This window comes from Pholcus phalangioides, unplaced genomic scaffold (assembly GCF_987345545.1).
Source record: "Pholcus phalangioides strain wild (caught in Gottingen) unplaced genomic scaffold, Ppha-v1.0 ptg000015l_1, whole genome shotgun sequence".
NCBI lineage: Eukaryota > Metazoa > Arthropoda > Arachnida > Araneae > Pholcidae > Pholcus > Pholcus phalangioides.
In genome coordinates this window covers 12,266,161-12,287,295 of record NW_028301608.1, presented here as the reverse complement: position 1 = coordinate 12,287,295, position 21,135 = coordinate 12,266,161, and the positions used below count along the sequence as shown (strand labels likewise).

At 32.4% G+C, this 21,135-nt stretch overlaps 1 protein-coding gene across 2 annotated transcripts; it reads right to left on the bottom strand.

The window, feature by feature from the left end:
- Window positions 1-3,662: 3,662 nt before the first annotated feature.
- Window positions 3,663-21,135, bottom strand: LOC149075457 (neprilysin-2-like). 2 transcript variants are annotated; one of them, XM_089242812.1, is made up of 20 exons: window positions 20,835-21,135; window positions 19,486-19,584; window positions 19,083-19,244; window positions 18,521-18,604; window positions 16,753-16,964; window positions 16,433-16,615; window positions 15,935-16,021; window positions 13,944-14,068; window positions 12,821-13,043; window positions 12,497-12,595; window positions 11,297-11,374; window positions 11,092-11,195; window positions 10,303-10,367; window positions 10,001-10,052; window positions 9,024-9,091; window positions 7,583-7,713; window positions 7,392-7,457; window positions 4,328-4,423; window positions 4,045-4,121; window positions 3,663-3,930 (listed from the first exon to the last, which is right to left on the bottom strand). In XM_089242812.1, the coding sequence occupies exons 1-20, from the start codon at window positions 20,893-20,895 to the stop codon at window positions 3,831-3,833; spliced, it is 2,172 nt and encodes a 723-aa protein (XP_089098938.1). In that variant the 5' UTR covers window positions 20,896-21,135; the 3' UTR covers window positions 3,663-3,830. The 2 variants fall into 2 exon arrangements, with proteins under 2 accessions (XP_089098938.1, XP_089098939.1); XM_089242813.1 differs by lacking the exons at window positions 3,663-3,930; window positions 4,045-4,121 and adding an exon at window positions 5,356-5,440 and having other exon boundaries at window positions 20,835-21,007.

Sequence of the window (21,135 nt, the reverse complement as noted above, 5' to 3'; positions counted from 1 at the left end):
CTGCAACGAAGTGTAACAGAAATCTGCCACCAGCCAGTGTCATCTTAAGGCATGGGCACACCCTGGCACGGCCCGGGGGCCACAAGCAAAGAGGGGCCTCACAAAAATCAGAGATCTGGTTGAAATTTTCGAGAATTTGTTTGGTAGGGCCTCAGAAAAATCAATTGGCCCGGGGTCCATGATACTCTTAAGACGGCCCAGCTACCAGAATAACATTGTAACTTCCTTTTTTATAGTGTCATTGTCATGAATGTGCAGCCTGTTCCCCTTAAATGTTTTCTTCAGAACAAATGGAAGTTACTGAGTGCAAGGTCAAGGCTGAAAAAAAAGAATGGTCTAAAATTGATCACAGGTCTAAAATCTTTTGAGAACCACATTAGTGTGGCATTGGCTGTGTAAGCCCGAACAGGTAGACATCACTTGTCAACATTCTCCTCTTTTTGTTTTTCATAGCCCATCAAAGACATTGCAAGTTTGGCGATATTAAAGTCACTAATAAAAGGTATCACACAGAGAGAAACAGGCTTACAATGATACAAATATTCAATCACTACACTTCACTTCTGAAATATAGATATGACAGCACTGAAAAATCCATACTGTTATGTACACACACTCACACTTCTGGCACAACTCACTCTATTGAAAATTTCATATGGTGAGAAAGTGGGGTTGTGTTTGGTTTAAAAGAAAGAAAACAGTACTAATAATGATGCTAGGATGTATGAAGGCAACTGAAAGTATGTCTTTTCTGTCCCTGAAAACAGAAATCACGGTCCAGATGTGATTTTTCACTGAAATTGAGGTTTTGGATTTCTTGGGATATGGACCATGATGAATGCATATGGACCATTGCAAAAAATGATTGCTTAGATTCATGAACATCAGTCCTAGCTCCAGAGAATTCACAGCACCATATGGTTACATTCAGTTGATTTGGTGTCTGTGAAAGATGACTATTTTTCTTTGTGCATATCCACCAGTTGCTCACATTTGAGGAAACGTATGATAGAGCACACTTCTCAATTGGCAGAAGTCTAAAATCACTGCTGCTATTGTAAATACTTGATAATGGAGCCAGACTCAGAGTAGCAATGACAAAGGACCATGAGAAAAATGCTGAAGGATGTCAGCATTGTCCATTGTGTGTACACAATAAAATATTTTTCTGCCTAAAAATGTTATGTACTGTTACTTTCTGAATGACTGTATTTGTTTAATCAATGGAGAAGTCATTCAAGAGAGAATTTCCAGAGTTATTTAAATGTAGCTCATGACTAGTTTTCTACTAAACCATACATGCACCTTGTCCATATTCCTCTGCTGCACAACAAAGCATACACAAAAATCACTACAGCTGAATTGTCCGTGTATTTATAAAAGCAAAACAGGAAGATTACAAATAGAATGATATGCATATAAGTTACCTTAACTCTTTTATTTAAAAAAAATACATGAAATGTGGTTTTAAAATGCATTCATGCCTGCAATGTATTCAACTTATCTAAAGATACTGAATAGAAGTTGCGAAAGGAGGTGATTGAAAAAAATTTATTCATCCATTTAAAAAGACTAAATAAATAAAAAGTAACAAAATTATCACAAACCTCACATAATGTTGGACATAGTATCAACCCTTTGCAGTCCTATGTCAAGGTGGAATCAACATCAGGAAAAAACAGTACTTTGTTATAACAATCCCTTCCAATTACAGAAATGCCCCTAGATGTCAGCTTTTGTGTTTTTGGATAGCTTATATAACACAAAATCTAACATCGAGGGGGGGGGGGGGGCCTTCATGCAATCACGACTACAGAGGCACCTTTAGAATGTACAAACTAGGAAGTACAAATAGAGTACTGAAAAAACTTCTGGACCGCAAATTGTAAGTTGTGTTAATATGATATATAAAATAATATTAATCTTTCATGCAATAGGAGTCCAGCAGAATCATAAACCCATTGTGATATCCTCAAAAATATCTTCTAAATTATGAGTTAAAAGCAGCTGAATTACAAGTTTTTTTAAAATAAGGAGAGAGATAGAAAGAGGAACCCTAGCACCTTTTGAGCAAAAATTTATGCAGATATAATTTTTAAATTCTGTAATTTTATGTGTATGTACGTACAAAAATCTTCAATAATTTAGAGCCTTGTTTTCTTCAGGGGCACTTGTGTATGTTATATTTAAATGGCGAAAGTAAGTTCCACTACAATCATTATTTATTAGATTTTTAACAGCATTTTAGGCTGTTAGGTCATCCTACTTACAGTGCCATCTTAACACATGGGCCAATCCGGGTGCTTCAACAAAACAACAAAAGAGGGGCCTCAGAAAAACGAGAAGTAGTTGAATTTTTTGAGAATTTTCCAGGTAGGGCCTCAGAAAAATCTCTTGGCCTGGGGCTCCCATGATGCTCTTATGACAGTCCTGCCTACATGAACACAAAAAGTTAAAGGTTTCTGCAAACCTTGTTCACTGGCTTTGCCATCAGGTCAGCAACTAGATGCCTGGTCAGCCAGGACAAGCACATATTTTGGCACCCTCTTGTAATATTAAAGGAGAGGTTAAAGGAGTTAAAGGGTGAAATTTATCCCCCCCCCCTTCTTTAGTAAAGCTCAACAGACCTGCCTGCTGTATAGTAGTATGTAAGTATCAAAGCCGCTTGGAAGTTGAAATCTTAGTGCAGCTTGGATAAGTATCTACTGACTGTATGCAAAATAGAAATTGGATTTTATCAATGACTGGGGCTGATGGAACAGATCAGAGGGTGTGTTTAAAATCACATAAATAACAGACACAATATAGGATTCTATGGGGTTTCTGAGGAAAAGGAATGCACTGAGAACAACTTTTTTTTTTCAAAGCAGGGCATAATAGCATAAGTTTGTAAGATATTACTTTAAAACAAACTCTTGAGTCATCCAGTTGCAAAACTTGTACCATCCAGACTTTTTCACAGAAAGTAAAAACAAAACTTTTGTAGAGGGTATTTTTCAAGCTGACAGCTTGTTAAAATGCTGACACATTATGCCATTAAAATTTTAAATTTCTAGCAGTCAGCTCAAAAAAATGCACTCTATAAAAGTTTTTTTTCACTTTCTCTAAAAAAATTTGGATGGCACTTAACAAGTTTTGCAACTGGATGACTCAATTTTAAATTGCAGTTTTTAATAACCTTAGTTTTCCAAATAATATGTGTAAAATGCAATGTATCTCTTTGAAGTACCAGGCAAATAATATGATGAACTTGAATAATTAATTTTACAGATTTTAAAGCACCTTTTAACTAGAGATTAAATAAATCAGATTTTCTCTAAACAACCCGACTCTGCTCCAGTTAGACAGATTAAGAGAAGTTCCACTGTATGTATGTTGATGAATGAAAAATAAAAATGAATGAATATACAACAGACCACTTGTTTTACTTGAAATCGCTTTCTTCTCAGTATTATATTCAAAAGTATCAAAATACTTTTTATAAAGAAGTGGTGAGATTTTCTGCAGTTTTTACTGATGATAAGCTAAGAATATATCCATATTTTCCATTACAATTATATAAATCAAGATTCATTTATCAATTTTTGTTTTCAATGATTAGAAATTCATTACCATAAAATAAAATGTGTTGTTTAAGGACTTGACAATGCATTACAAAAATATGCAAATCTAAATAATTTTATTCTTCATTTATAAATGCTGGTCATGTAAAATTTTCACAATTTTATTACATTCTTTGCAACAATTTCTTTTACTTTGCAAATTTGATAAAGTTCACTTGAGAAGTTGGTGATAACTGTCTACGGATATATTTATAAGCAGCTGGAACATCACCATATCTGACACTTCTTTTCTGGATTCATAGTAGATCCTACTGGGCAGTTGAAATCTTCAGAAAATTGAGGAGCATTTGACAATGGGCCTATGACCCTGAAACAAGATTGAAACAAAATAATTGCAAAATCTAAATTGTGAATTACCTATTTCAACAAAAATAGTAGGGAAAAAGAAAGAATAAACTTTTTTAAGGACTTTAAAACTTGCCTGAATTTTGGTGGAGTGTGGGTTTGTGTAAAGATGAAGTTTTTCATATTTTCAGACTTAGATTTGGTACACCATATCTTTAAGAAGAAATCAAAAGAAAAATTTGAGAATGAAGAAAAAATTTCTCGATTTCATTCATTTACATTGAAATTTATGACATTTTTTTCCCTTTTGGGTTATAAACAAAAATGTGTGTTCAGAATTATCATTGTCCATTGCGAACTTTTCAACATGCACATAAGATGACAAATATGTATTACTGTCAGCTAGGTATTTGACATACATTTGCAGTACTTATCCAAAACAATTGTTGAGGTGTGTATTTAAGTTCAGGCAGCTTTCCTTCTGGACCATTGTCTGCAACCCATGAATAATATGCCTAAAATGTATTTTTCAAAAGCAAAATAAAAAATCAGCATGCAGAACAAACTCAAGAGATTTGTAATTAAAAACACAAAAATTTGAAATAAATTATCATTAGCAATTTATTACTTATCCCAGAATGTGACTCACATATTCGTTACTTGTCTATGTTTTGTATGGCTCACAGGGTTTAAAAAATTAAAATGTATAGTGACTAATAAACTATATTCAAAGTTAAAGACACAAATAAACTTTTAGAGATGAAGTGATGCTATCACCAAAAAGACTCTTTTTGGGTTTCTATCTGATCCGTGACTTAAAATTAAAAAGAGAAACAAAAACCCACAATAGATAGCAGCAAATGCAAATTTTAAATTGCACATGTACTTTTTAAACTTAAATGCAGAAGAAATGCTATGAAATTGAAAGTTTTGAATGGTGATCACTGCTATCGACTGGAAATTTCTACCACAGCTGCAGGCAGTGTGTGTGTGGTTTTATTCTCAATCTCAGAATATGGCATAACTCGGAAGTACAGCCCAGATTATATACACTAAAAAAATGGCAAAATATGCTCTAAAAATATGCAAATATGCACTTGTTGATGCCAAAATATGCACTTGTTGATGCCAAAATATGCACTTAAAAGCCCCAAAATATGTACTAAAAAGGAGAAAATATGCGTGAAAAATCATGAAAAAAAGTTAGACATGTTTTTAAAATGTACATTTTCTATTTCTTAGTGCATATTCATTTACAGAGAAATATCCCCTTATACAGTATGCATACACTGCATATGCAAATAACTTCTACATATTTTTCATTTTGGGATTTTAAATTTCTAATTAGACTTGGCTGCTCAGTAAAGAAATACCAAGAAAAAAAGAATTTTGATGCTATTTCTAAAAAATGTAACACTTTTGACACTATCTCAAGAAATAGCGTTACATGAATGAACGGCAGAACTTTGTCACTGGACTTATCCTGTTGCCTTGATCTCTTCCAGCCCAGCTTCATGGAAGAGTCTGGAACACTTTATTTTGAGCCAAAAAAGAGTGGGGAAAAGAAAAAAAATTAACAAACATACAAAATTTTTACAATACATTTTTCTCGGCAATTGGGTACTGTCGTGAATTACAGATTTTGTGGTGATAACAGACAAGATGGGGTTAAGAATTATTTATTGAAAAGTTCCAGGGTTTATTAAAAAAAATAAATGTATATTAAAGAAGGTATATTTCAGAAGCAATTGGAGGGGGGCCCCATGCCATCTCATCTGTTATCTTACACTTACCATGTATACAAGGATACAACAAACAAGACAAAAACTTTATTGTATAATATAAAATGACCATGACCATATTTAGTAGGCTGGGGTCCCAATTGCCGCTGCAGTAGCGGCCCATACCACCTTCATCTCTTTTCACCACTTGCATAGCGAGTATGCATGAAACCATTAGCGTTTAGTGAATAATATAAAATAGCCATCAGAGCGAGTCATCTCGCTCAACATCTTGTTGGTGAGCAAATAAATTTGATTGTTAACTTGTGGGCTAGAAGCCAGCATCAGTTTTATAGAAATAGTATTACAATGAAACTTTCGATACTTGAAAAGAATTACAAACATCTCTCTATTAATTCATTAAATCCCACTTGCAGAAAATATATCCAATGTTATGAAAGTATTATGAGCAATATTCATTTGGAAAATTATGAAAAAAGTGTGATTGAGCTTTAATAAACCTTCAAAAATATGTATTTATTCTGAAAATTCTTTAATTTTATGCATTTATGTGCACAATGCTAAAAAAAACCAAAATATTCAAATGCATATATACAAATGCATTTGCTCATAATCCGGGCTCTACTCAAAAGTGTTATAAACTCGATAGTAATACATTATTGTTGAGAGATATGTCATTTGTGCATTGATGATATGTTTTGATACAATCTATCAAATTCCACGATTAGTTCCATTTCTACTGTATATCGAAAATGTAAGAGAACTGGAAATAAATGTTTTACAGCATACCATCAACAATGAAATAATTGTAACATATTATATTATCATATTAATTGTTTATCATATTGTGTGAATTCCCTTTCATTTTTAAAAAGAGAAACACTTTTTTTTAGACATAGCAATATGCATGAGATGAAACGAAATATATTTTTTTTCATATTTAAAATTATTTTCTGATAACTTTATGATGAAATAAAAAGTAAGATTTTGCCCAATAACAAAAAAAATTAGAGAGCCCTATCTCTGTACTTGCAAACTAATTTGAAAAGTTATTCTTCTCCAGCTGTTATGCCTAAACTTGTTTACTCCATTTTTATTTATTTTTTCCTAATTTTTCTGATTTTTGAATCCTTATTCACACCAATTTACCTAATTTTTGACATTATAAGAGAAGTTTATACTACTATGTTTAAGAAGTTCCAAAACTTATTTTAAAACGGAAGAATGAGTACAGATAGAACCTGGTTATTTTGTTTGCTTTGAAGCAACTACCCTGTACACAATTATGCAACATATTTTTGCCATTTTTCATACAAAGATGTAAATGCAGATTTGAAGCCTCTTTTTGTCATATCCTCCAGTGCCTTTGTCGCTGCTTGCTGCACTTCTTTGGAACCTGAGAATTGTTGCCCCATAAGCAAATTTGTGACTTTTCCCTCAAATGAAGAATTTTCCTTAAGGAGAAATAATTCTTAGGTTCCAAAGAAGAACAGTGACAAAGGCACTGTAGGATCGGACAATATGCTTGCAATCTGCATTTACATCCTTCTATGAACAATGCAACAATCTGCACAGAGCAGTTACTTCGAAAGAAACTTCAAATAAACAGATTCTATCTGTATTCATTCCTCCATAATGAAATAGATTTTGGAACTTTTGAATGCAGTAGTAAGATAAAATAATTAAAATCAATTTAAAAAATCCATAGAATATATTATAATAAGTATTTAATTTCACTTACATTATAAGCTTGTTTTACTCCTCCATTATCAGCTATGTTTTCTCCTTGAGTACTGATTCCATTAACCTCAGATAAAAAATAAATAAGTAAAATGCATAAGACTACTTAAAAAATATTGAAAAAAATCATGATGAATAATTGTTTTTATATTAGGATTATGCGTTGTCTCGGTATTAAGTAAGCTTACTAACCTGCAAACCGACTTCAGGCAAAGTGTAGTTGCTGTATTGATCAATAATGCATTGCTTTTTTAACTTGTACAGCTCATCAGTAGCTGGGTCCCACCAGTTCTTGACATTTCCATCCTTGTCATATTGCTTTCCTGAATGAACAATAAAGAATTTCTCAATATCATTAATCTTGCATTTTGATCACAAATATCCAATATGAGCTAAACCTCAGATGCTATAGTCATTCCTTTGATAAATGTTTTCTTTCCACATAAAGATGTTTCACTCATAATACGAAGTACATGAACAAATATTGAACAAAGTTAATTAGTGTGGATGAATATAGACAGATGAATTTTGAATTTCTATGAAAGAATTCCACCAAGAAAATTACATTAATGTTATTATTTAGATAAAGTACCCTGACTGAATAAATATCTGTCCAAAATACAGAGGTGTTGGATTCATTTGATCATTTTTGTCGCACTTCAGTCATTTTCTACACACTAGGGCTTATTAGACTGGGACCTACAATTTATTGCTGATTCCGAAGGGCAGGCTTGTTTTTTTATACTCATCGAGTATAAAAAAAGGTGCACTAACCCCTAGATGAAAGACTCCCTGCAGTAGCAGTTTTTTCCTGCAGTCAAGTCACCATTTTCTGTTGTACTTGTGTTAAGAAAGTTTTCTGACATGGAAGAGCCGGGTTTTGAACTCGCAACACCTCTAAACATCCTTTGGTACTTGATGGTTTTGTTGACTATAATCATGATATGCCAGAATATAAATTTCCCTTCTGCAAAAGAATTGAGAAAACTCACAAAATCTAGATCAGGTGTCTTGAACCTTACTTGAGTAACGAGCACTGTCTCTGTTTACCCTCAAACAAAGAACACCCACCTTTACTGCAATGTTGATATATGTATGCCTGAAATCAGCATTAATTTTAATTCTAGAATGAAATTTTTACAGGATGTTTAATTGAAGTGTTGATCAAGTGGTTGTGGGCACAAAATCAAACATGACCATGAAGCACTCCTGGTGCTTGTGAGCCACAGGTTGAAGATAGTTGATCTAGATGAAGCCTCAGTACATGGCAACACCAATAGAAGTAAGGTGCCTCTAAATATATTCCATCTGGGTGGGGAATAAAACCTAACTCAATATATAGTAAATTTCCATATGGCAATATAATAAGATGACTTGATGCATGATCAAGAAAAAAGTTTTGCTTTCGCTGTGAATTTAATGATGTTAGAATAAAATATGAAAAATGAATCTATGCTAAAAATTAAAGGATCACTCAGGGATAAAAAACTTGTAACCTTAAAATAAAAGTAAAAATTTCTTAGAAATAAAAAATTGACATGCATATGACAGTGGATGAGTTAACACACGTTTTTGTTTTTTCATTTATCATTGGCATTAATAATTTCATGAACATAATAATTTCAGAACTCACCTTTATCATCAAATCCATGAACAATTTCATGTCCAATGACAACACCTATTGCCCCAAAATTCAAGTAACTGAAATTGGATACCATCAGTTAAATGCTAAACACTGGTTTACTTAGAATACAGTAGAACCTTGATTACCCGACCATCGGTTACACTGAATTTTCTGTTAACCAAACATTGTTTCCCCATAATAATTTTTTCGTCAGTGATGAGGAAATGAAGAAATATATGCCCAAAGAGATATATTGTTGATGTTCTAAATTTTACTATCAGTAAAAATGAAGATACTAGCTTCTTGAACTGCACTTTATTTTCAGGCAGCACTGCTCAGACAGACAATTTCATGGCGAGCTGGATTCGTCATTTCAGTTCAAGGGGTAATGAAGTGGGAGAAATCTCATGCAAAAATAAGAAACACTAATGACTTGGAGCAGTGGTGACCGACCACAGTTTCAGGTGTTTTGGCACCCAGGGACAACTAATAAGTTGCCATATAGCAACTGTTAATAATCATGTACCACAATGAAATGGCCATTTTTTTGACAAGAAATTTGGACATCAGCTCCTGCCACTCCCATGGAAAACTATGCATGTCTCTCTGATATATAAAGGTTGAGAATCATATTCTTGGATTGGTTTTTCAAAAGCCATTGCTGAAAATGAAGCAACAGCAACAATGTTGTTTCTCATAAGATATAATATTGTGAGAAAAATGAAAAACACATTTGATAAAAAAAATGCTAACCAAATTATACACGTCTGTTGAATGCATAATCGGTTATGATTCATATAAATGATACGGGGAAACCATCAAATTATTGTACATTTGATTATCCAGAAATTTTGATTTACTTTTATAGGCTTATCTCATGTCAGATAAATCAAGGTTTCACTGTTATAGTAGAAAAAAATGATTGTATATGAAAAAATATCACTAAATGATTTTAAAAATCATCAGTAATAAAAACTTATTGTTACTTTGGCCTGTCTTGGCTAAAGAAAGCATTCTGAAGAATTCCGGCAAGGAAGTCTGGAAAATTGTGAAAAATACTTGATTTACTTCATTGTTTCCAATTTAAATTTTGAAAATATTATTCACAAAAAATAATAATTTCATAAATTTATCAATTCGTAAAACATTCATAATTATTTAGTAAATAATGATACTGTTTTTAAAAATAATTTAGGCAAGATTCAAAGTGGATTCATGATCAACAAAATTGATTATGATAAAATTACTGGAATAATATTTTCGAAAAACAAATGATAGGTCATTTTACCTATGCTGTTTCCCAGAGGATCATAAAATGCATTGACCATAGAAGTATCTGCATGTTTTCTCCAACTTCAGATAAATCAAAAAAGTTTATTGAATTTGTGTTTGAATAAGAAAGAAAAATTGAGATTAAAAATTTTATGATTTGATTCTATACTGCTATGAAATACATGTTTTTTTCAAGGTTTATATAGGTTATTATATGCTGGAAATTATTTGGAAAAAATTCCTTGTGTGCCCCCCTCCCCCCCAAACCCAATGTGCCCTCTTCAATGGTTGATCCTGCATATGCCCTTCTGTCCAAAGTATATTTTTAAAATGATGCAGAATATGCAGAAGTTTATCATCTTGTAGGGGGAAGGCATGGCCACCTATGCCTTCTCTTGTATACCCCTCTGGTAGAAAAGGATGAAATTTCAGAAATTCAATTAACTTAGTTTCAGATATCAGATTTGAACATTTAAAAAAAAACAGGATGTCTTTGTGAGTAATAGTTATGAGCAAAACAACGTTGATATGCAATTACAAAAATACGAGAAAAATTTGAAAAATAGAATATTATTTTTATTCAGGTATTTATTTACCCAGGCAAAGAGCCTGGGTTCAAGTTCCAGTGTAGACCAGATGACTTTTCTTTCGAGTTTGCTTTGGCATAATATCCAGAAAATGTTTCCTTGATTATTTTTATTGTTCAGATTATTATAGTTCCTTTTATTTAAGAAATTTACGCACAAACTCATTTTTCAAAAATTTCAAAAAGGTATGAAAATAAACGAATGAAATTAAAACTTACTCTTTTTTAATAACTGGTTTCCGCAGATTGCCAAATGAAGTGTCTGTAGCGAACTTTGTTAATTTCAAAATATTATTGAAATATGAATTTTGATGAAGAGAAAGCTGAAAGAGAAAATTAAAAGGTGATAATTTTTGCAATAAATGTGAAAAAAGGAAATATATTCATCATTATATATATCATGCCAGAATATGAAAAAACTTACATTTGAATAAACCTGAGACACAAGAGTGTCATTGAACAGCTCTTCGGGATATCCAATGTATGGAGTAATGCCTTTGGCCTTGCATGCAAATAAAAGGAAAGAAACTCATTATCACCCATCTCAAAATAATTCATGGTTTTCAACAATTTAATTTTGTCCAAATATTTTTTTTGCATAATGATTTTTTTATTATCTATTTTTTTACCTGAATCTATCATTGCTTTTTTTCATCAGGTGGAAATCAATTTGACAAGTAAAATACACATGAAGCATTCAAAAAGAATTTTGAATTCATTTCTTTTTTCATTTTCTTTTTCCCCAGAGGAAAGTTTTGTCTTTAGTAGAGATGAGTAACATCAGAAAACAATGTTTTGACTATATTTGGCAGTAAAACTGTGCATCCTGTGGAGACAAAAATCTTGACAATCTTTTGGATATCTGTATTGCAATTCAACTGAGGGAGGCTGATCCTATCTACTGATTATCCATCTTGTTCAATACTCTACACCCCTACCTCAGATATAGTGGTGGTTGGCTTAAGTTGGTTTTCTGTGGTTTCTAACTTTGAGGCCTGAATGGAAGCCTATCTCCCTGTTGACACAGATCATCAGGCAGACAATTGTACAAATATTCAATTATTGCACTTGACTCACAGCTTGAAAAAATAGATGGCACAGCACTAAAAATCTTCACACAAAACCTAAGATACCAATTCAGACTGTTAGATATGCAAACACACTTGCAGCACAATTCATTCTGTAGTGAATTGCCCATGGTGATAGACCAGACATGCTCAGTTTGAAAGAGAGTAGTCTACACATCACCCAAGATGAAAATTTAGGCATTTGCCACTTTCACCTCAAAATATGAAAGACAGACGACAGCAGCTATATAACATGAAACAAGCAAAACACAAACGACAACACAAAAATACATTATGGCAATGCATATACACAAACAACACATTTTTGCCCGTACCAATTCATCAGAAATTCCGCAGAGCAATGTTCATGCGGTGCATGTACAGCTGAGTAGTAGTGCTTTACACATGCACTTTTTCATCTCTGTTCTGTTATGAGTTCAGGATAGTCTGAAAATGTGTATACTACATTTTTGATCTATTACGGTCATTTTCTTTTCAGTTATATCTGCGTGAAACTTACTATTAGAACGTCTCTTATACATTATGTATTTTGATACCTTTTCTATTGCTTTTTCTTTCGTACTGCTGTCCATCCAATCAATATTCTCCAGGACTTTCAAGAACTCATTATGAATGTATTGAACCATTTCCATTGCCTAGAAGTAAATTCAAAAATGATTTTCCTTCAATAAGTAATATCAAGATAGCCTCAATGATAAAGATAATCTTGATGATTTAAGAATCTTTTTGAAAAATGTTTATAACGAATACATATGTCATTAAACTTCATACACACAATAAGTAACTTTAACCAAATAAAATATAAAGATTAAGAAAACATTGAAGAATACAATATAATTCAGTCAGTTTCAAAGACAAACCTTATTTTTGCTGTCTTTCTTAAAAAACTTTCTGACGTAATAAGCACCCAAAGCTATTTCGATTGACATTGCTGTCCTAATCAGACATGTCTCCTTACGCGGTTCTTCCTGTGTTTTTCCAGTTACGGCAAATACATAGTCGTGCGAGATATCTCGCCAATCCTTTGAAAGCAATGTCATTGAGTCTTTCACGGCGCGCCACACAAGGTAGTTAGCAACAGTACTAAAGAGTAGAACAACACTTATCTATAGCAATAATATTTACATGCATCTAAGGTTTCTATACTTTAATTTTTCATATAACCACCTCTAGGCTCATAATTTTAAGCCTATAGATACTATGTTATAGCATATGGTGTTGTAGCCATAGTTCAGGCCATTTTTGTAAGAAATTTCAACTAGTGTGCCACTTTGAAGAAAAGGCATCCAACAGTGGAGCTGGAGTCAATAATTGACAATAAAAGCAGAAAAGGTCATAGCCTAGGAGTGAGCATTTTTTTCTCTTTACTGGTGGGGCAAAAGCACCACCAGTTAGTGAGTTATAAAAGGCTTGGTATAGTTTTCAAATTCCAAATTCACAAAGACACAGATTTTATTGCACTACATCATAAGTACTATAACGCATATAACTAAGTACTTTCCTACGTATGACCAGAAGCAACAGCTCATATATTCAAATTCCATTCCAAAGTAATGAAATCTTTTAAGGAACCCAAGGTGTTGCTGATCATGTTCGGTAGAAAAATGCCAGTTTTTCTACTCGCATCTATATGCCATTTATGAAAAACCTTGAAAAATTTATTTTTTAAAATTAATTTTTTTAAATATTTATATTCCAACCTCTCGGGGGAAAAAAAGCCATGCGGCGGTATATAATCGACACCAAGAAATTCTGATGTTCTTTAATGTGTAATCTGTGGTTTATATGCAGGTAAATACTGAGATTGAAACTGAAATATTTTATAATAATAACATGATTGTCACGTATTCCCAAGAGATCTGATTGGTCTATCAGGGGAACTTGTTAATGTTAGTAGGTATCTATGATATATAGTATATGTAGCAATACAGAGAAATTACATATATATATTGCATTTTAAAACCCCACTAAGGTAGAACTTACCGCTTATTTGTATTTCCAATGAGTTTTGTGAATTTTTCTATGAAACTTGGCACAGTAACAATGACAGGCTCATTTTCTGTGATGACAACTTTCAGAAGACCATTGAAATATTTCAACCAGTCAATCTATAAAAATATTCAAGTGTTTTAAAAAGTCTTGAAATGTTCAGAGTATAGCAAATTTTATTTTATTACCCTGAAGCAATGGAATGAAGAAAACAGCCAATCAAAAAACTTAGCCCCTCCCACTAAGAGAGCTAATTTTAAAAATTGAACACACGCACACAACACAGGTCATTTGAAAGCAGGGATTGTTGATAAACTTAAATTTAGTTCAGTTCAGCAAAATTTTGTTGAAGATATTGAACAATAATTATTTTTTTAGGACAATAAATGTTAAAAAATAGTTTGAAGTACAAAAGACTGGTTACCAAGTGAAATTCCAGAGAGAAAATTTGCAATGCCTCTGTGGGGAATCGAACCACCAACTTCTCACAGCCTGAGTGAGTGCTCTACCATTAAGCTACAGAGGACTGATATTTTCTTTCTTTAGAGCATATGTGAGCACTGAATGGTACAGTGCGTGGACAGCCTCCGGACTTAGCTAATACCTCTTAATGACAATACCCTCAAGATGGCAACTTACAGAGAGAAACGATGTGACTCCCTACCATTATACGAAATATAAAAGACTGGTTACCAAGCGGAGATGAAGATGAAATTTGAAAAAAAAATTTCTCAATGCCTCTACAGGGAATCAAACCACCAACCTTCTTACAGTTCAAAAAAATTGGACCAAACATCTACAGGATCATAAGCAACAATGTCGTGAGGTGGTCAATAAGAGGGTCAATTTTCCTCTCACAGCATCAATGATGGGGGTCAATTCAGTGCCATCTTTCATATAATCATAGAATTATATATTTACAGAACGATAAACTTTGCAATCAAAAATGAAGATTGGCTTCAGAGAAAAAACAAATAAGACTGCAATGAGATTCAAACATGATTTTGAACGCCGAAACAACGTAACAACGTAACACATTCTTTTTGGCTTCCTGGAAGGACTTAGTGTCCCTTGGGGCCACAAATATTTGTATTTGTATAATGAATATACACTATGTGGCCCCAAAGTCCTTCCAGGAAGCCAAAAAGAATGTGTTACATTGTTTCGGCGTAACATTGTGTTATGTATATGTCTTTTTCTTTTGTACTCCTTTTTGTTCGTTATTGTCCAGTATTTGTGTAATGTGTATGTGTTTGTTTAAAATTAAAAAAAAACATATATATACATACAAAAATTTCTTTTAATCAACTACACATTAACATAAAATATATACGAGTATATACCATATATGAACTTCATTCAACTCAGGGCCATTATAGAGTGGTTTTTTTTGGCCCCCCTTGAAAGAGTTATGCTAAGAAAAAGGTTTGTCCCCCCCCCCCCACATATATTTTTTCACATATGAAGTATCTTAGTTAAAGTTATATACAGAAGCCAAAATTTCTCATTCTTACCATATTTTCTAACCTTTGGCTACATTCTGATGCTCTATCTTAAGCAAAACATGAAATAATCGAAATACCAATTTGTAGATAATTCTTTATCGCCCATGCACTTTAAGCCAGTATTGTAAATTATAGCTCACGATATATCGCGTATTTCTTTCTCAATTTTCGCGACATTAAATTGGAATTTTCATATAAGTCCTATTATATACCTGACAATCAAATTATGGAAAAATGAAATCGATATTTTCTGCGCATTCGTTATTAAAAATAATAAACTAAAAATTTTCATATTTCATTCAATAATTAATGGCCACATTCTAAATTCCTATGCAGGGTGTTTTTTATTTTGCAGATTTCAAGCAAGAACCTGTCAAAATTCTAGGAAATATGCATAATAAGTGTATTTTTTTGTAGGGGGGGGGGGGAGCCCCTTCTGCTTGAGGCCCCAGTTTAGTTACTGGTCCGATTCAACCTTACCTCTGGATAAACTTCTTGAAGTTGTTTCACAGTAAACTTGTTGTATATTTGGCTCATATTTCTCATCTGGTTTCTTGGTAAAGTGAACTACAAATCAAAGCATAATTTCACTATTATTTTGCACAAATGAATCTCATGTCATTTAAGAAGAGAATAAAGTAATGCATGCACAATTATTACTTTCATGTGAGATCTTTCCTCATTAAAGTGAATATTTAATTGATATACCAGCATGATTTTGAAAAAGCAACAAGAGTATTTAGCTGCAAAAAAAAAAAACGGAATTTTCAATGCAAGATAAGTACTTTTTTACTGTATCATTAATTTAAAAAAAAAAAATATTTCAGCAAACCTACTAAGAAAGTAGGACAGAAAGAGAGTAACAGAATGATTCAGGTGTTTTAATTTTTATGAAAATAAGATGAAATTTAAAAAAACTAATAAAAAAATATTCCTCCTTTGAAAAATTTTATCAGAACAGAAATAAAAACAAATTACATTCGCAATCTGTTCTTCCAGATTGTAAGCATCTTTGAGCTCTTTCAGTGCCACTTCTTTGTCTGCTCCAAGTTTAACTGCTGTTCTCACCATGTAGTCAAAGTAAGCTGAAATTACACTGTCATTGAAGCCTCGAGAATAGTAACTTTTGCCACCTGGTATACCAAAGGTTGGTTGTTCCAACTATAAAAATCAAAACAATATTTCTAGGTGTTCCTATCACTGAAGATTCAATATAACTTTAAAATCAAAAACTTTATTGGTAAGAAAGCTTTAAGAAAATGAACAGCCAATTTTATAATTAGGTGCAAAATACTTACGGTAATGATATAGTTAGTGTTGATTTTTGCATCACTTTTGACTCCCATGCGCATTAAAATATTGTGATTCAAGCCTATGTCTCTAAATTTTATTAATGTATCTACCCAATCAAATTTAGATTCATCCCATGCATCACCAAGGACAACTGGCCATCCTCCAATGATATTCAGCATTTTTTTTAGCGGATCTCCCTGCAATGTCTCTATAGTATCTGTAACACAAATACATTTTTCAGTTTTTTTATGTGCAACCTTACAGTAAAATGTTAAACCAATGTCAGTGTATCCCATCATCACAATTCAAAACTGAAAGCTATAAACATATTCTAATTCTAAAACATTAAAGAAGATAAGAGCTCAATCTAAATTCTTGAAACTACCATTCTCACTTCGGTCATTTTGGCCATAACATATTTTTTTAATTTATTTTAATTTGACAAATGCTCAAAATATAAGGAGGTAATTTTTTTTTCTTGGACTCGTCTTACCTCCTACTTTCAAAGCATACTACCCTCTTTATAAAGCTTTGTTTACACAGGTATTTATTTAGGTTCTTCAGAGGTTATAAATACTCTGACTAAACTTTTCATCTCTTCTTTTTTCAGCCCACACAAATTGATTGCACAACATTGCTATAGCCTTTCCCATAGCCTAACTGTGACATGAAGGGGCCCTGAAAAAACAGGAATTAAGGGCACCCTTCAACAAGGGTTTAACAAACATAGATGTTTGGTTAGTCAGTGAATATGCTAGGTTTCAATTTTAGGGGCCCTAGGTAAATACTCTACTTGTCTATGCAGGAATTAGACTCTGGCCTTCATTATACACTCTCCTGAAGGAGCAGCATAATCTATTCAATTTACTGACCAGAAATGGATCATCTCTAGTACGAGATTTGTTTCTTGTCTTGTAAAATCAATGTAACTTGCCATCCCATTCAGATTATGCTAGAGTTCAGCAAATCGCTAAATGATGACAACGCATAGCATATCTGCGTAGACATACCTCAAGAATTACAAATTTGCTTTCTGCAAGTGTGACCTATCTTCTCCTTGGTCCCTCAAGTGGTGTGGTAATAAGACTACTGCCATGAAGGTTGCCATTATGTCCCAGGTTTGAACCAGGGGAAGAATATAGATAAGATGTTTTCACTAACAAGCTTGAGACTACCACTGATAGATGGTACCTTCATTTCCACCCCAACTCGTTAATGGTAGTAAATTGCTGTATAGCGATATGGCAAGAGTTGGTGTTTGGTGAAGCAGTATCTTCTCGTGGGAAAAACATTTTCTTCCTCTTTTCTAGTCTTTGGAAAATAAGTTTTCTTTCACCTGAGGAAAGGGCCTCTTTAAGAACCATCTGAGCAGATGTCAAACCCATGAAGCTGATGGACGCACATCATCTCTCTCTATATACATAGCTGGTTTGTCTACGAACTTCATTTTACCTTCACATTAAAATATTGTTCTTTCCCCCCCCCCCATATGTTTGCTTATATATACGTGTCATGCTATACCTATCTAATTTTCTAATTGACAAGACACACATCTCTATATGGTAAATTTTTATTCACTGAGTAATACTGTCTGTTAAAATAAACACTATTGGTCAAAATCCTTTCATCCATTGACAATAACTACAACATTTATTTTTAACCAAAAATTTTATTCCTAAAGGAAAATACATTAGATTAAGGGGTAGTGAATCAGAAATTTTCCCATATTCTAAGTTTAAACGAATTTTTTTTTAAACAATAACTATTACTTACCAACATCTAGGCAAGACTGATATAAAGTTTTGACCAATTCGACAAAGTCAGGTTCATTTTCAGCCACTGGTTCTTGCAACAAAACTGTGGTGTAATATAAGGATAACATGAAAATTTGAAAATGGTATATGAAGTACATTATAAACGATTTCATATATACAGTTTCAAATGTATGCAATAACAAGTGATGTATATGAGCTTTCTCACACATTTGTATTGTAACTTATATGAACATCAGTGTTTGTATATCACACTCCATTAGAAATTAATTCGCATAAGGAAAGACAAAAAATTGATTATTTTATCTGCTATCCATAAATATCAAAGTATTTAAGATTTTAAAAAGCAATTTTATACACCCACATTAATCTTTAATTACACTGAAATTTTAGAATGGCTCCAACTCCTGAGCATATTCATTTGCAAGTAATATGCAAATTTCTTTTTTTTTTTTACTGAAACTGAAAATACAATAATTTTTGATTAATAAATACTTAATTTAATGGATATTTGATTTATTTAGTGTTTAATAATTTCATATAATGGAATGATGTAATCTTGCCTGTCAGTTTTGAATTCAGATCCTCTTGTGCATCTGAAAAAGTGGAGATCTCAGATTTATCAGCAGGAACTTCTCGCCGCTTTATCCATCCACCGCAGGCAAACTGATAGAAATCATCACATGGATCAATGTTTTCATCTAAACTATTGCGAATTTTTGCAGCTGCATGGTAAGAAATCATGGTAAGGCATTAAAGGAAATCAGTGCTTTTGTAGATTATGAAACACACATATAGATATATATATAAAAAGAACTTATATAAACCAAACAAATCTGAGTATAGGTTAATAATGGTTTATCCTTTATAAAGACAGAATTTCAAAAACTACTTCAAGTAAAATGCAATCTGTGTAAGAGAGAACACTTCCCTGAATTAAAATAAATGTTTTTAAAATACCCTAACCAGCTTTGGCACATCCTGGGGTCAAGCAAACACTTCCTGATCGTTCTTCAGCAAGTTTCCTCTCATGAAGGTAAGAAAAATGCAAGGCGTGGTTGTAGCCTGAAAAAAATAGTAAAATATACAACAGTCTGTAAGTTAAGTTTTGTTTTATTAGTTTATTCATTCATTTTACATGGATATACTGTATTTTCCTTTGTATAATCCGTGGATTACCAGTTAAAAAAGTGGTTACACATTAAAACCTGCAGATTATCTACTGATGCGGACAATCTGCAGAAAATGATGTTATCAGCCTTACGAGTCTGAATTTGATGGTTTTTGATTGAACTGCAAATTTTATTTCATGTGTAAATAATACAATTGTTCTATTAATAAATTTCATCAATTAGCATAACAATTATGAACATTATTATGTTCATTATTGAAATAGAAGGTAAGTATTTATTTTTTTAAATCCTGCGGATAATATGCCACTGCTGATTATGCATTTTTTTCTCCTTTATTCAAATTCTGCATGTGGATTATACGCAGGAAAATACAGAAATTTATGTTTTTAAAATTTATTTTCTGTGTGTATTATACAATACAAATCTACAATTTTGGACACTGACTGCAGAGCAAATTTTCTATATAAACCAAACAGATGACACAAACAATGAGCTACTTTGAAAGTTTGTCAGGCAGGATTCCCAGCAAGATCTGCTTAATCTCTTTCCTGACCAGAACTCCTGAAGAAAAAAATGTAACTCAAAATTTTAACCTTTCAAATACTTTTACAAATTTTCCCATCACATATTCATACATTTCCCTGACTTTTGTAAAATATTCACACATTTCCTTGACTTTTGACAAATATTCTACATTTTTCTGACCATTTTCATTTCTGTGACTTTCCAGGTCTCTAGAATCCTGTAGGAGCTGGACATGTTTGAAATGGCAAAAAAAACTCTCCAGCCACAATGATTACTGGGTTTCAACAATGACTTTTTGCATGTTTACTCTCATTCATATGGTTCCCAAGTACATTTTTTACTTTAATGCTCAGTGTTCAGAGAAAGTACAAGGCACGTTTCTGCTATAATATATGATTCTCAGCTCAGTTTAATATTGAATATCATGTCAAGAATCAGCAAGACGGGAACATGTACCACATTAATAACTTAACTCATAAACAATATGACAATGAGCAGCATTATCGTAAAAGTTCATCTTTAACATGGGAACAAAAAAAACAATTTAATTTTTAATCAACGTTAAAAATATTATGGCATTGACAAGATGTGGAAAAATAATGGAAATTTCATTCAACATAATCATGAACAAAAATATAGAAGAAAAAAAATACTTACAGACAAACAATATTTTAAACAGAAGAATGAAGAAAATAACTTTCTGATTTAAATCCTTCATACTGGATATTTAAATGAAGTAATATAAAAGCCTAAAGTTGATGCTTTTAAAATCTCAATGGAACCTAAGCAATATAAAAAAATGAATGTTTCAATAGATATCTTTTCCCATATGAGCAATATGAAAGTTTTTGTGTAAATTCTAATTAGAAGTTTATTTGCTGATGTGTAAAAAACAGAACAGGGGAGTGAAAGAGTACATTAAAATAAATGTACTAATATCAACTCTAGATGAGAAGAG

Excerpts from the sequence above, each read along its gene's own strand:
- LOC149075457 (XM_089242812.1), bottom strand. The coding sequence starts at position 20,895 with ATGAAGGATTTAAATCAGAAAGTTATTTTCTTCATTCTTCTGTTTAAA. Across the intron at positions 12,596-12,820 it reads AGAAAGACAGCAAAAATAAG|GCAATGGAAATGGTTCAATA; the intron begins GTTTGTCTTTGA and ends ATTTACTTCTAG. Across the intron at positions 3,931-4,044 it reads CACACTCCACCAAAATTCAG|GGTCATAGGCCCATTGTCAA; the intron begins GCAAGTTTTAAA and ends ATCTTGTTTCAG.